General features: G+C 44.8%; 1 protein-coding gene across 2 annotated transcripts in view; it reads left to right on the top strand.

Moving 5' to 3' along the window:
* ppargc1a (peroxisome proliferator-activated receptor gamma, coactivator 1 alpha) overlaps positions 1-14672 on the top strand; it is a 163264-nt gene that overhangs the window by 79343 nt on the left and 69249 nt on the right. For both annotated transcript variants that reach the window (XM_078545729.1, XM_078545718.1), the window contains exons 5-7: positions 3724-3937; positions 12280-12325; positions 12438-12511. In XM_078545729.1, coding sequence (XP_078401855.1) covers positions 3724-3937; positions 12280-12325; positions 12438-12511 — 334 coding nt within the window. The remainder of the gene's footprint in view (positions 1-3723; positions 3938-12279; positions 12326-12437; positions 12512-14672) is intronic.

Here is a 14672-nt window from a genome sequence, read left to right as displayed (position 1 = left end):
ATCATAGCTTCGTGGTCACCGTGATTGACACTAGCTTTATATTCTAGATTTATTAAGTGAATTCAAATTCCACTAGTTGTTATGGTGGGATTTCAACCCACGTATCCAGAGCATTAGCTTGGGTCTCTGGATTACTGGTCCAGTGATATTACCACTACGCCACTGTCTCCCCTCCCTAGATGAAATGAAATAATGTTCTAAGTATCTATTACAGATATAGATGCTACATAAAAAAAAACTCTCATTCATAAAAGCCCATTCAATAGATTTGAATCCCCTCATGGGCTTGATCCCATATAAGAAACAAACATTTGTATTCATTACCCCACGTCAAAGACCGCTAATCCATTAATAACCTCTTGGAACTATCAATCACACTGTGAACTTACAGGCCCCCACTGTGATAATTACAGATTGTGGAAGCAGTCAAGTAGTAATAATGCTATAATGATAGCACTGAGGGTAATGTGAACACACATCTATTGAAACTACAAGCAAAAAATTGTTTCAACTCACAGACATGGACAGGCTGTATTTTTTTTCAGAATTTTTAAGAGTTGTGCATTTAAATAACTTGACAGTTTGACAGTTCCACAGACCTTATCCGCCCTTTGCAAGCATTTGTTTCTATTCCAAAAAATTGTAACTCAAACACTGCAGGATAAGGTCTCAGTCCAGCGAAAATAAGGTCTGCTTGAACTCAACAATGAGTTCAAATGGTCCTGCTGAATTTGGGTTTCCAGCATGTGTGAGTCATGCCTCACTTCCCCCAACCACCCACTTCCCACCCTGCCCCATTCCCGTACCAATGAAAATAGGATCTGTCGGAACTGGGGGAGGAGGCGAGACTTCCAATCTGGGTTCCCAGCACCATTTTGGGTTAGGCATTGAATCCCCATGGCTTTGCAAAAGTCTAGGCCTCAGAATGGTAGCATCATAGTGTTTTTTTATTCTTTCATGTCATCTTGGCGTCACTGGCAAGACCAACATTTGTTGCCCATCCCTAATTGGCCGTGAACTGAATTGCTTGCTAGGCCATTTCAGAGAAGCAGTTAAGAGTCAACCATATTGCTATGGGTCTGGAGTCACATGTTGGACAGATCAGGTAAAAATAGCAGATTTCCTTCCCTAAAGGACATTAGTGAAGCAGGTGGATTTTTATGACAATCAACGATAGTTTCATGGTCACCATTATTGAGACTAGCTTTCAATTCCAGATTTATTAATTGAATTCAAATTCCACCAGCTGTCATGGTGAGATTTGAACCTGTGATCCAGAGCATGAGTCTGGGCCTATGGATTACTAGTCCAGTGTCACTATCTCCCTCCTACCGTATTACGGGGAGAAGGCAGGGGAATGGCAATAGGTGAATTACTAATTTGGAGAGCTGACATAGACACGATGGGCTGAACAGCCTCCTTCTGTGCTGTAATGATTCTGTGATGCTCAGCTGGGTTCCACCAGGACTGTTTGGTTCCAAACCTCGCTTTAGCCTTGGTCCAAGAATCCATTAAAGAGCTGAATTCCAGAGGTGAGATGAGAGTGACTACCCTTGACATCAAGGATGCATTTGATGAGTGGCATCAAGGAGCCCAAGTAAAATTGAATTCGGTGGAAATCTCCCCACTGCCTGGAATCATACTTATCACAAAGAAAAATTGTTGTAGTTGTTGGAGGTCAATCATCTCAACCCAGGTCATTGCTGCAGATGTTTCTCAGGGCAGTGCACTATGCTTAATTATCTTCAGCTGCTTTATCAATGACCTTCCCTCCATCATAATGTTGGAAGGGGTTTTTCGCTGATGATTGCCAGTGTTCAGTTCCAATCTTTTGTCTTTAATTGATTTATGGGATGTGAGCATCGCTGGCAAGTTCAGCATTTGTTCCCCAACCCTAATTGCCCTTGAGAAGGCGGTGGTGAGCCACCTTCTTAGTGATTTGATGGAACTGAGTGGCATATTTCAGAGGTCAGTTACGAATTAATCACAATGCTATAGGTTTGGAGTCTTATACAGGCCAGACCGGATAAGGCTGGAAGATTTTGTCCCCTGAAGGAATCAGTGAATCAAATGGGTTTTTATGACAATCCAGTAATTTTATGGTCACCATGACTGAAACTAGCTATTTTTTATTCCAGTTTTTTAAAGTTAGTTAATTGAATTTAAATTCCACCAGCTGCTTTGGTGGGGTTTGAACTCTTCTCCAGAGCATTAGTCCAGATCTCTAGATTAATCATCTAATAGCATTATCACTACTCTGCCATTCCCTGAAAATTCATAGCTTTTCAGGTAATGAAGTAGTCCATGTCTGCATGCAGCAAGACCTGGACAACATTAATGCTTGGACTGGTAAGAGGCAAGCAACATTCATGCCATGCAATGGCCAACTTCAATGATAGGGAGTTTAAGCATCTTTCCTTGATGTTCAATGGCATTACGATTGTTAAGTGCCTAATATCAACATCCTGGGATCACCATTGACCAAAACCTTAACTGGACCAGCCACATAAGCATTATGGCTAAAAGAGCATGTCAGAAGATGGGTATTCTGCAGTGAGTGACTGACCTGATTCCCAGAGCCTGTCCACCATCTACAATGCACAAGATAGGAGCATGATGGAATACTCTCTACTTGCCCTGATGAGTGCAGTTCCAACAACAGTCAAGAAGCCCAACACCATTTAGGAAAAGCAGGCCACTTGATTGCATATCCCATCCAGCACCTTAATCATTCATAACCTCCACCATCGACACCCATGACTGCAGTGTATGCCATCTACAAGATGCATTTCAGTAACTCACCAAGGCTTTTTTAACAGTACTTCCCAAACTTACAACCTCTACCACCAAGGAGGGCAAGGGCAGCAGGTGCATGGGAACATCATCACCTTGAAGTATCCCTCCAAGTCACAGACCATCTGTCTTGGAAATATCTCGTTGTTCCTTCATCGTTTCTGGGTCAACATTCTTGAACTTACTATCTAACAGCACTGTGGGAGTACATTCACCACACAGACTGTAGCTATTCAAGAAGGTGACTCACCACTATCTTCTACATATTACACTAAAGACTACAATTGTATTGATACTACATTCTTAACAGTTTGCAAACCTATTAGAAACTGAAAGAATTCTAAAAATACAGGGCTGGATTTTCCATCGCCGTAGTAGCAGGTACTACTGAAAAACTGAACTCCCATCAATTTCTTATTGTTCTCTAAATTTGTCAACGTCTGCACATCAAATGTTATAAGATATAATATTTATTTTCACAGTGTTACTACCTTCATCAAAAAAGAATTTGGCAAACTTTTTTGATTGATTTAGCAAGACGCAATTATGTTCAAGCACACTGTACTGTCACTTACACATGATTTTATTGCGTGAAAATGATGGATAGGTCTTTTGGTCCTTTCCCCTCCTTCAACAGAAAAACTTTAATGTGAAACTGTTTTAACATTTAACTTCTTTCTTCAAGTCTTTCTGTGATCTCAACAGTCAATAGGATTAATTTCATGTGACATCTGCCCTTATTATAATTATTAGCAGCTGCTGCATTTTGTTATGCAACGAAATGTACAAAACAAGAACCATACTAGCAACTGTCTAATCTTGAAAGTAGCGTAGTAACACATACTGTATTTTTCAAGTGGGAATAGTTGGTATGTTGAATAACTTACATTCACATTTTTAATAACTGTTGTTTTATTGTGTCTTTATAAGGTGGAGTCAACTTCAAGTACCAAGGCAAGCAATATTTGCCAGCAGCAGAAATCACAGGGCCAACGCCGCCCATGCACAGAATTGCTCAAATATCTGACTGCCAGTGATGACCCGCCACAGTCCAAAATAAATGACCACAAAATTAGCAGTCGAGCCAAAAGCATCTCCAAAAGGAAGATACAGCTGCAACCTCAGCAATCACATAACCTACAAGGTAAGAATGAAATTTGTGATATATCACTATTACAAGTTCAAGCCTTTCATAGGAACCTTCTTGGGTTCACTGGTGTGAGTCTGAACACATTTCACTTCTATGGGAGTTCATTCACGCTGCCCCATACTTAATTGTACAACAGTGTAACCTGTGGATGTAACAAAAGCACCTACTTGTAACCCAAACTCAGCACTCATGTCTTTCATGCATATACTTTAATTTCTCCAAAGGTGAGCCAAACTAACGTGTGGTGAAATGCAACTTGATATTCACCATTCAACTGTATTCCATGTTTAAGCTTTTTTTTATCCCATCCTTACTTCCTTGCTTTGCTGTAGACATTCCGTGCAACTCACAAAAAGCAAGGTTTGCAATTGCAAAAAAACAGCAATCAACAATTTTCAGTGAAGAAGAAAGACAAATCTGACACAAAGTTTTGGATATATGTAATTAAATAATAGAAATTAAAAGAACCACTCCCATAGAAAGGAGGTTTTTTCCACTTCTGCACTCTGAGTTTTGATGGAGAAATAGTGCAGTGCCACCTCCACCCTAAGATTTTCCATCCATTAAAGTTAATGGACAGAAATGTGTGGGTTGGGGCGCATAATTTTCTGATATGTTTTCCTGATGTGTACCAGGGGTATAGAGGCAGAAAATTTACCCAGATTGTAGAATCAACAACAGCAACATGTATTTATATAACATCTTTAATTTAGTAAAATTACCCAAGTCACATCACAGGGTCATTATCAAATGAAGTTTGACACTTTGTATTTTATTTTTAAAGGTAAATACACCTCCTGATGTTACCATTAAAAGAAAATTCCTTACTAAAGTGGAATAATGATTTCAGGTTCATAAAAAGGGGCAACATGAGTGGGGTGAGGAAAGAGAGATCAAGGCCAACAAGAACAATTGGCAAGAACTCGTCTGGCATCCAGGTTCCTTCTGATCCACAACTCTTGACTCCTGGTCCACTTTACTAGACTCCTTTGATGCTTGACATTTTTATTTCATGGCTCACTCTTGCTGCTCCTCTTTCTTGCAATGTCAGCTGATTCTATTTCCACCTCAGCTAATTTTAGTTGTTTGAAATTATGAGCTTGAAAGAGGCTGACCCCAGTGCTATCATTGCCTGATTCAGAATTTATCTAGCCATAGCAGCATTCCAGGCAACAAATCTAAGCCCATGATTTTTTTTATTTGCTCTTGGGATGTGAGCATTACAGTTCAGGATTTATTGCCCATCCCGAATTGCCCTTAGAAAGGTGGTGTCAAGCCACCTTCTTGACTTTCTGCGATCTCTATGGTACAGGCACATCCACAATGTTTTTTTTCTGTTGTGATTTCATACAACTGAGTGGCTTACAAAGCCATTTCAGAGGGCAGTTAAGCGACAACCATTCCGTTATGGGTCTGGGGATCCTGTATAGGCCAAACCAGTAGGAGTGGCATTTTTCTTCCGTGGGGCGGGTGGGAAGGGCGGTGGGCGGGCATTGGTGAACCACCAAATCTGGTAGTTTCATGATCATTATTAAAGAGACCCAGGTTAATTATTTAATTAATTAAAATTAATTCCCCAGTTGCCATTGTGGGATTTGAAATCATGCCTCTGGAGCCTTAGTCCAGGCATCTGGATTACTAGTTCAGTAACATTACCACAATACTACCGCCCCCTGTAAAATTTCAAATAACTAAAATTGACTGAGGAAGAGGTAGCATTTCACAGTTCACAAATTCACATTTAACATTTGAAAATTTGCGAAGAAAGCACAATTTGCAACAAGATCCCCACTTTTAGAGGAATAACCAAATAACACACAGCACAAGAGAGAAAATCAGTCTGGAAAATTGAAACAAGATTGGAAGCAACTGGGATGGCAGCAACCGGAGTTGGAACAATCCAGATAAAGAGAAAAAGGAAAGCGAGGAACCTGGAAGAAATAAAATGAAGCATTGAATCATAGAATGGTTACAGCACAGAAGGCCTTTCAAGCTGCATGTATGTGCCGACTCTCTACAAGAGCAACTCAGCTAGTCACATTGGTCACCTTTTCCCCATAGCCCTGTAAATTTTTTCTCTTCAGGTCTATCCAATACCCTTTTGAAAGCTACATTTGGATCTGCCTCCGCCACATCCACAGGCAGTGCATTCTAGATCCTAACCACTCGCTGCATAAAAAAGCTTTTCCCTATGTTGCCTTGGGTTCTTTTACTGTTCACCTTAAGTCAGTGTTGTCTGGTTCTCAACCCTACCACCAATGGAAACAGTTACTCCCTACTCATGGGTTTCTGTTGAAAGATTTCTAACCTGAAATGATAACTCTGTTTCTTTCTCCTCAGAAGCTGCCAGACCTGCTGAATATTTCTAGCATTTTCTATTTTTATTTCATATTTCCAGCATCTGCAGTATTTTGCTTTTGTACTGCGTATCTACTCTGTCCAGACGCTCATGATTTTGAACACTTCCATCAAATCACCTCTCAACCTTCTCTTTTCTGAGGAGAACAACCCCAATCTACCCTCATAACTGAAGTCCCTCATCTCTGGATTCATTCTTGTACATATTTTCTGCATCCTCTCTAAAGCCTTCACATCCTTTCCAAAGTGCAATGCCCAGAATTGGACAGAATACTCTATTTGAGGCTTAACCCATGTTTTATTAAGGTTCGTCATAACATCTTCATAATCTATGCCTCTATTTATAAAGCCCATGACCCCATATGCTTTATTAACTGCTTTCTCAACCTGCCCTGTCACCTTCAACGGTTTGTAGCTTAACCCTTGGAGTCTAGGTATCCTTCTAGTAAATATACACTTCACTCCCTCCAAGGCTATATATCCTTTCTAAGGTGTGGTGTCAGAACTACTTGTAGTACTCTAGGTATGGTGTAACCATGGCTTTGTGTAGCTGAAGCATAACTTCTACCTCCCTGTATTCTATTCCTCTAGGCGTAAAGACTAGCATTCCATTAGCCTTTTTGACTGTTTTCTGCACCTATTCAAGACATTTTCATGATCTGTGTACCTCACCTCCCCTCTTTGGACCTCCACTGTTCCTAGCTTTTGACCATTTAGAAAATATCCTGTTCTATTCTTCTTATATCTAAAATGGATGACCCCACATTTCCCTACATTGAAATCAATGTGCCACATTTTAGCCCATTCATTTAATCTTCAATATCTCTTGGAGCAGAATTTTACATTAAGCATGTGGGAACGGGCCCGAGATGCCGGAATGTAAAATGACGCGCGATGAGGTCGGGCACGTGTGCCGACGTCACTGTGCACCATTGCGATATTTCACTAGGTGGGCGCTATGAGGTTGGAGGCGTGCTCGCCAATAATTAACGGGCCAGTTAAAGCCCTTGAGGCACGAACTGTCTTTGATTTTACGCAGCCTGTGCGATTTTCAGGGCGTTGCACAGGCGCAACGGGCAGACGAGTAGGACGCATTTTCAAAAACCTCATCCACGGGTGGGATAAGTGGGGTGAGTGGGCTCGCTAATATGAGTTGTTAGTGCTTTAGCTTATAGCTTGTTGCTGCTTGCTTGTGTGAAGAGGACAATTTCATTTTGCATCAGAACTGCTTTGACAGAAATAACAGGCTTCGGTTCAGGACTCTGGAGGAGTCATACCACTTGGGTCCTTCCAGGTATCAGACAGCCTTCCCTTACCCTGGGAACGGGGATTGTGGTCTCCACTGGAGGCACTTCCTCTGAGGATGAAGAGAGGGCCAGAACGGGGAGGAGGCCAGGTGTCCCTATTCAGCCTCCAAGGGAGCGACCTGTGGGAAGACAGGCGCAGGCACAAGGGGCGCAGTGCCAACAGGAAGTCCAAGGCAGAAGATGCCGCAGAAGATGCCACTATCCTGCTGCCAGGGCTTACAGACGGTGATGCAGCTACCTCAACATGTTGAAGGTGCAATGCTGAAGGAGGCTCCGCCTCTCAAGGGAGATCATGACCACCATCTGTCAGATGAACAGCCCTGAGATCAGCTCCAACTGGAAGGGTTGACACCCCATGCCAGTGGTGCTGAAGGTCACAGTGACCCTCAACTTCTATGCCTCCGGCACTTTCCAGGGGTCGGTGGGTGATCTTTGTGGAGTCTCCCAATCAGCTGTCCACAGTTGTATCAAGCTGGTGACAGATGCTCTGTTTAGGTGCGCATTGACTTTCATTCACTACCGCACAGACAAGGCCAGCCAGGTAGGGTGAGCCAGAGGCTTTGCTGTGATTGCTGGGTTCCCCCGCATCCAGGGTGCAATCGACTGCACACACATGGCCATCAAGGTGCCAGCGGGTCAGCCGGGAGCCTTCGTCAACAGGAATGGCTTCCACTCCATGAACGTGCAGACAGTGTGTGATCACAGGATGCTGATTCTGCAAATCTGGGCAAGTTACCCAGGCAGCTCCCATGACGCTTACATCCTGAGACACTCCCAGGTGCCGAGACTCTTCAGTGCTGCAGCCTGGCTGGATGCATAGCTGCTGAATGACAAGGGCTATCCCCTCAAAAGATGGCTCATGCCATCCACAAACAGAGGCCGAGTAGTGGTACAATAGGAGCCATGCCCCCCTCAAGGGCAGTGGTAGAGAGAACCATCGGTCTTCTCAAGATGCGCTTCTGATGCCTGGACCGTTCAGGGGGTGCACTGCAATAGTAGTTGCATGCTGCGCTCTCCATAATCTGGCGCTGGAAAAGGGGGGACGCAGTGGAGGAAGAAGATGTTGACGTGGCTGCAGCAGATGATGAGTCTGGCAGTGAGTCCGAGGACGAGCACTGTCAGGAGAACGCTGAGGGGATAGACGCTGACCTGGGCAACTTCCAGGGAGGCAGGGACACCCGGGACACTTTGATCCAACGCTTCTTCAGCTAGCCTACCAAAGATGAACCATCACCACATGCCAAGGCTGCAGGCTCTATACTCGATACCTGACAGGAACATTTGCTTGGTCGGGAACAACATACACTATGTGCTATTTCAATAAAGTTCAATGGCAAACAAGTCACTCATAACATCATGGGTTACCCTGCACCTGCAGAACTAATGAAGCACCCAGAGGCTTGAACACATACACATTTAATGCTGTGGTGCCTGGCATACATAAAACAAATTAAATGGAAAAGTGTTCTCCATCGCTCCTACTAATAATTAACGTAAAAATGGAGGGAAAAAATATCAGCAGTGATAAGCCCATGTTGTGCTTAAGGTGCTTTAAGTTTTCATTTGCAGGTGCTACGTCTAGGTGCTTCCCCCCTCGCTGGCACTGGCATTAGAGACAGCCTGCTCACTATGCTGTTCTGTTGGCCTTGATGACCTTGGCGGGCGTCCTCTGGCCCGTGGAACCTGTGCTGGCCCCGCCTGGGATGGAGCGGCCTGTGCCACAGCTGGCCTCTCCCCAGTTGCTGCAGCCTCATTGGATATCACGGGCAGAGGAGCTGCTGTCATCATCCGGAGCGCCCTGAGAGGATCCCACAGAGGCGGCAAGCAGCTCGTGCGCTAACGTCAGGTCGCTTCGGACCTCGCTGCTCACCATTGATGGACGGGCACCTAGCTGGGATACTGGGTGCCCAACCCATCTCCCACACTGACAGTGACCACCTGAGGTCATTGCCAGTGTGAGGGCATGCAGGTCCGAGCGCATTCCCAGGAAGCCCTGATTCAGCTCCTGGAGCAGCCTCTCCATGAGAGTCACCACTCTCTCTGTGGAGGAGGCAGTGCGCTCAGCCATGAGGGTCATTGCATTGCTCATGCTCCGCATGAACCCCTCCACAACAGAGACCATGGCACGCATTCCCTCATGTATCTCCGTTAGATCCTCTCGCACACCCTGCTGGACTTCCAGCATCTGCTGCGTCAGGGCTGACTCCAGGGGCACATCATCAGCCACTGACTGAGCATGTTCCTGGTCTTCAGCAGTCCTCTGACTGCCGGCGCCCTGGGCACACTCTGCCTTCGCCTGCACCTCAAGCGAGTGTGAAGTGGCCTCACTGCACCGCGACACTATCTGCCGATCTAATACTCACCGAGGTGCTGATATCTGTACTGGTACCTGCCTGGCTGAGAGGGTGTGATGCTGGTGTGTTTCTATGGTCTGTCTCCTCTGGGGTGAGCTCCTGACCCTGATGGGCTTCTGGTGAGGCTGAAAGGACATGTCATTAGTTGAAGTCGTTATACTGTTACTGTGCATGCCTGGCATCCGGATCAGTGTGCCCTCGTCTTTCCATTATCACTGGAGATTCCATGTTCGAGGCTCACATAAATATAGAGACAACAGTGGAATGGTTGCTATTACAGACATTCTGACCTCAGTGCACTGCACTCTTACCTCCCTGTGGCACCCCAACCTCACTGCGGCCGGTTGACCTAGGCACATGGCGCATCTCTAGCTGCAGGGCCTCCTGCTCATATCTGGTCAAGATTAGAAGGTGGGGTGGACCTCCGCCAGTCCACAACCTTTCTGCGTTGTTGTGGGATGTCTTCTCCTGAAAGGAGAGAGGAGCATTGATTAGTCCACCCTGTACCTGCATTGCCATTGCAGCCTGGCCAACCCTACGTGAGGAATACTTCGCAGGGCTCAGCCGACTTGTGGCCGTGGAGCCACAAGACACTCATCCTAAGCAGCCAGAGCTCACCCCCTTGCCCAGATGCTGCCTCATTGACATTTGCCACTCACACTGTAAGACCTCTGAGGTTTGGGGTGGGGTTGGTGGGGGGCGCTCCTAACTGCTGTGCTAAGTGACCCACGCCAACACGAGACTCACCCTTTCTGATCGCAAGAGATCAATGAAGCACTTACAGCACTGCACCCATGTGCGCCTCACCACATCATGGGAGCTCACCCTGGATTCCACCTCCTCCCAGGCATTTTTGGTGAGGTGGGGCGGCCTCCTGCTCCCGTCAAGTATATCCCGGCGTGCTGCCACCTCCTCCAGGAGGGCAGCGAGACACTCGTCAGAAAAACGTGGGGCCGACTGCCCCGCTGACCTGCCCTCTTGCCTGCCGTGTTCAGCACCAAGGTTCTCCGTAACGAGGATCCTCCAAGTCAATGGCAGTCTTCGCATGGCTGCCGTGGCCGCTTTTGAATCGGCCGCTGGGTCGCCATTGGACCCGGCGGACTTTGAGCTCCCGTTTCCGTCTGCCCCTTCTCACTGATGCCTTAACTGGCCCGCCTGCGTAAAATGGCAACACGGAGCCAATCGTGTGCGACGGTCGGGTTCCCGACTGACCCCACCTGCTCCCACCGAGCCCGCCCAACCAATGTAAAATCATGGCCTTGGTAATTTTACACTCCCATCTGCAATTATTACAATGGTGCTTATATTTGTATCATCAACAAATTTGCATATGTGGCTTTCTATCCCATCATATAAGTTGTTAATATACACAACGTATATTGATAGGGTCTACACAGTTCCTTGCTGGATACCACTGGTTACCTCCTGCCAATTACAGCATTTGCCCTTTATCATTACTCTATTAGCTTCCGCTACCCAATTTCTTGACAAGGTAAGTAAGTTGTGTTCGCTTCAACTTTAAAGCTTCAACTTTAGCTAATAGTCTCTTAGGAGGGACTCGCCTATTCAAACTCTTATTGCTATTTGTTTGTAAAAATGATTACTTAAAAGCTGAAATTCCTGGGACCAGAGAGGGCAGAGAATGGGCATATTGCCCTCCAGGGCTCTGGAATTTGGGGAAGAATCCAGTTCTGCTGGCTTTTCCCCATTTAACTTCTGCCGTAAATTTCGGCCACCTCTCGCCTTTGCAAGATATGTATATCATGAAATAGCAACAACCTGTTGCCTTTGGAGCAAGGAAAAGAACTTTTATGTAGACTGTCTCACCCAGGAAGGTTCTCACTTCCCTTAATGGAACAACTAGTTGGACCTTTGTTTATTCTTAATGAAGGGTTCCAGTCATAACTTTCTCTTCTAGATGGTGGCTACACTGCTATGAACTCCAAACATTTTCTGTTATTATTGCAAAACTCAGAGTGCAGTTTTTATTTTTAATCTCATTGTTTACCCCTAAATGAATTTAACAGAGAAAGAAAAGCTAAAGGCACATTCTTTAGGTTATCAATACTCAAGTGTTTCTACAGGAAATGCTGGAAAAACTCAGCAGGTCTGACAGCATCTGTGGAGAGAGAAACAGAGTTAACGTTTCGAGGCTGTATGATCCTTCTTCAGATCTCTGAACGTTAACTCTGTTTCTCTCTCCACAGATGCTGTCAGACCTGCTGAGCTTTTCCAGCATTTTCTGTTTTTACTTCAGATTTCCAGCATCCACAGTGTTTTGCTTTTATCTCAAGTGTTTCTATTTTCACTTTTTCAGCTAGACCAACAACTCTGTCCCTGCCCTTGACACCCGAATCATCAAAGTAAGTGTTTCTAAAACAATTTTAGGACTGCTCATACTTGAATGGAGCAATGTATTTGTGTATTTAATGCAAAATTATCAAGCAACTGAAAGGAATAAATCAACTTTTTCAGTGATCCTAGAGGTTCCCCATTTGAGACCAAGACCATTGAACGTACGCTTAGTGTGCAACTCTCTGGTACTGCTGGTAAGACCTGTTTTTACTTCACCTTTGCATTCTCAATCAATTGTTCTTTAGACATTGAACCAACAATTCAGTAGCAAGATTATATTTTCCAAACACTCATGATATTTCAAGCAGCCATTTCCTCATTATATTCTGCAAGCTGTTTTGTGATACCAGTTGTATATTTTCACAGTCTAAACTCCACTGGTGGATTCTCATTGCTGCATGGTACAAAAAGGCCAATGGCTATTCATGGTATTCAGTAGCCACCCTATTTGCTAATGGTTCCCAAAATTTTTTGCTCATGTACCCCTATTCAGATTTACCAACTTTTGGCATATCCCTACAAATAATTTCTTTTTTAACTATTCCTCTAATGACCACACGTTTTGGAAACTTTACAGCCGAAAAGGCTCTAATAGGGGCAAACGCTATGTTGTGTGATCATTGGAGGCAAACAGTGCACATGATGGGCTGAATTTTTAGTTTGGCGTGTGGGCATGCGCCCGACCTGATTGGGTGCAAAATCATGCGTGATGATGTAGGGCGAGCATCCCTACGTCATCCCGCGCTCGCGCAATATTTCGGTTGGTGCGTGCGCACAAAATTTGGAAGTGCACCCGCCCCGCCGACAATTAAGAGGCCTATTAAGGTCATTAAAGTTGTAATTGCTTCTGACTTTTTGCGGTCCATCCAACCTAATTGTTGGCGGATGGGCGAATTGGCCACGCGGACTTTGCATTTTTCATGAAGCCTCTCCAAGCGCGGGATGAGGTTTCTGTTATTAAATTTAAAAAAAATCTATGGACAACTTTTTTACCATGTATATGTTCAGATGACTGATTGTGATGCTTGGTCATTTTTTTCCCGATTTTAAAAGCTTTATTTATTTGTTTTCAAGTCTTTAACTCCCTGAGGCAGCCCCCATACTGGCAGCGCTGAGCATTTCAGTGCACGTTTCACATTGGCTGGCTGTTAATTGGCCAACCAGCATGAAATTGCAGCCAGGGGCCGATTGCTGTCGGCAATCCATTCCCTGGCTGCTCTGGGGCCCGCCGATCGCACCTGCACACCGACCTAAAAATCCTGCCCAATGTTTTTCTGCATTTACTCTCATTGATATGTTTAAAAATAATTTAAATACTCTAGCTACTTTTTTAATAATATGATGAGGAAGCTAATTATAAAATTTTGTTCAGCATATTGTGAAAACATTTGCTAGCTACTCAATGAATCCCCTTTCCCCCACAGAATCACTCAATCAGCAGCCCCTCTTCCCAACCCCACTTGACCCCACTCACTTACTCAGTGGTTCCTCTTCCCACCACTCCTCACCTGCCACTCACTCAATTAGCAGCCCCTCTTCCCAAGCTCCTTACCCCCAATCACTCCTTTGAACTGTAGTGAGATAGCCTCACCAGGGTGATGGCATCGGTCAAGCAGGCCATATCCGCCCAGCAGTCCACTAACCTGTGTGTCAAATCGTTGCCTCTTCCATTTGTATAGTGTTTCAGCCGGCAACTGCTGTTCTCACACTGCCACCATGCCAGTGTTCACCTTCCCGCTGCTCGCTGCTTCTCCAATTACAGGTTGTTTCTCTCCCGCCCTTGCTGCTAATAGGCACAACTGCATCCTACTTGTGTGCCTATTAACAGCAAGCGTGGGAGAGAAACAAGCTGTGATTGGTAGAGTAGTGAGCAGTGGGAAGGTGAGTGAAGGCGCATGAACCTGAGCAGCAGAGACACTTGCGTTGGGAACCCCTGGACTACGGACAGGGAGATCAGAAAAAATTCTCATCCCTGAATATCTGCCATTACACAGTTAAGAAAAAAATGCCCCTTAGACATCTGCCATACTCCCAGAAGCACGTGTACCCCACTTTGGGAGCCACTATGATAAGATATCTGAGCAAACACAAGTGCGCAATGGAATGAGCGTACTGGGGAAATGAAGGGCAACAATTTTTAAAGCAAACAGAATGTTGTTTTATCATAAACATCATCATTATGTTTTATTTTTAAATAACCAGATGCTTGCCATAAAATCTTCCTTTTATCTAGGTATTAATTGCAAGACAAAACCAATATAAAATTAAGTATCCTCATGCCATCTTTAAATAGCTAATTAAATAGAAAGAGCTTTTCACTCTTCAAAGCAAAAACATTTTAGCATTATGATTGTT

Source organism: Cetorhinus maximus, chromosome 1 (assembly GCF_964194155.1).
Source record: "Cetorhinus maximus chromosome 1, sCetMax3.hap1.1, whole genome shotgun sequence".
Lineage (NCBI taxonomy): Eukaryota > Metazoa > Chordata > Chondrichthyes > Lamniformes > Cetorhinidae > Cetorhinus > Cetorhinus maximus.
Note: the sequence above shows the minus strand (reverse complement) of the source record. Positions and strands in the feature narration are given on the sequence as shown.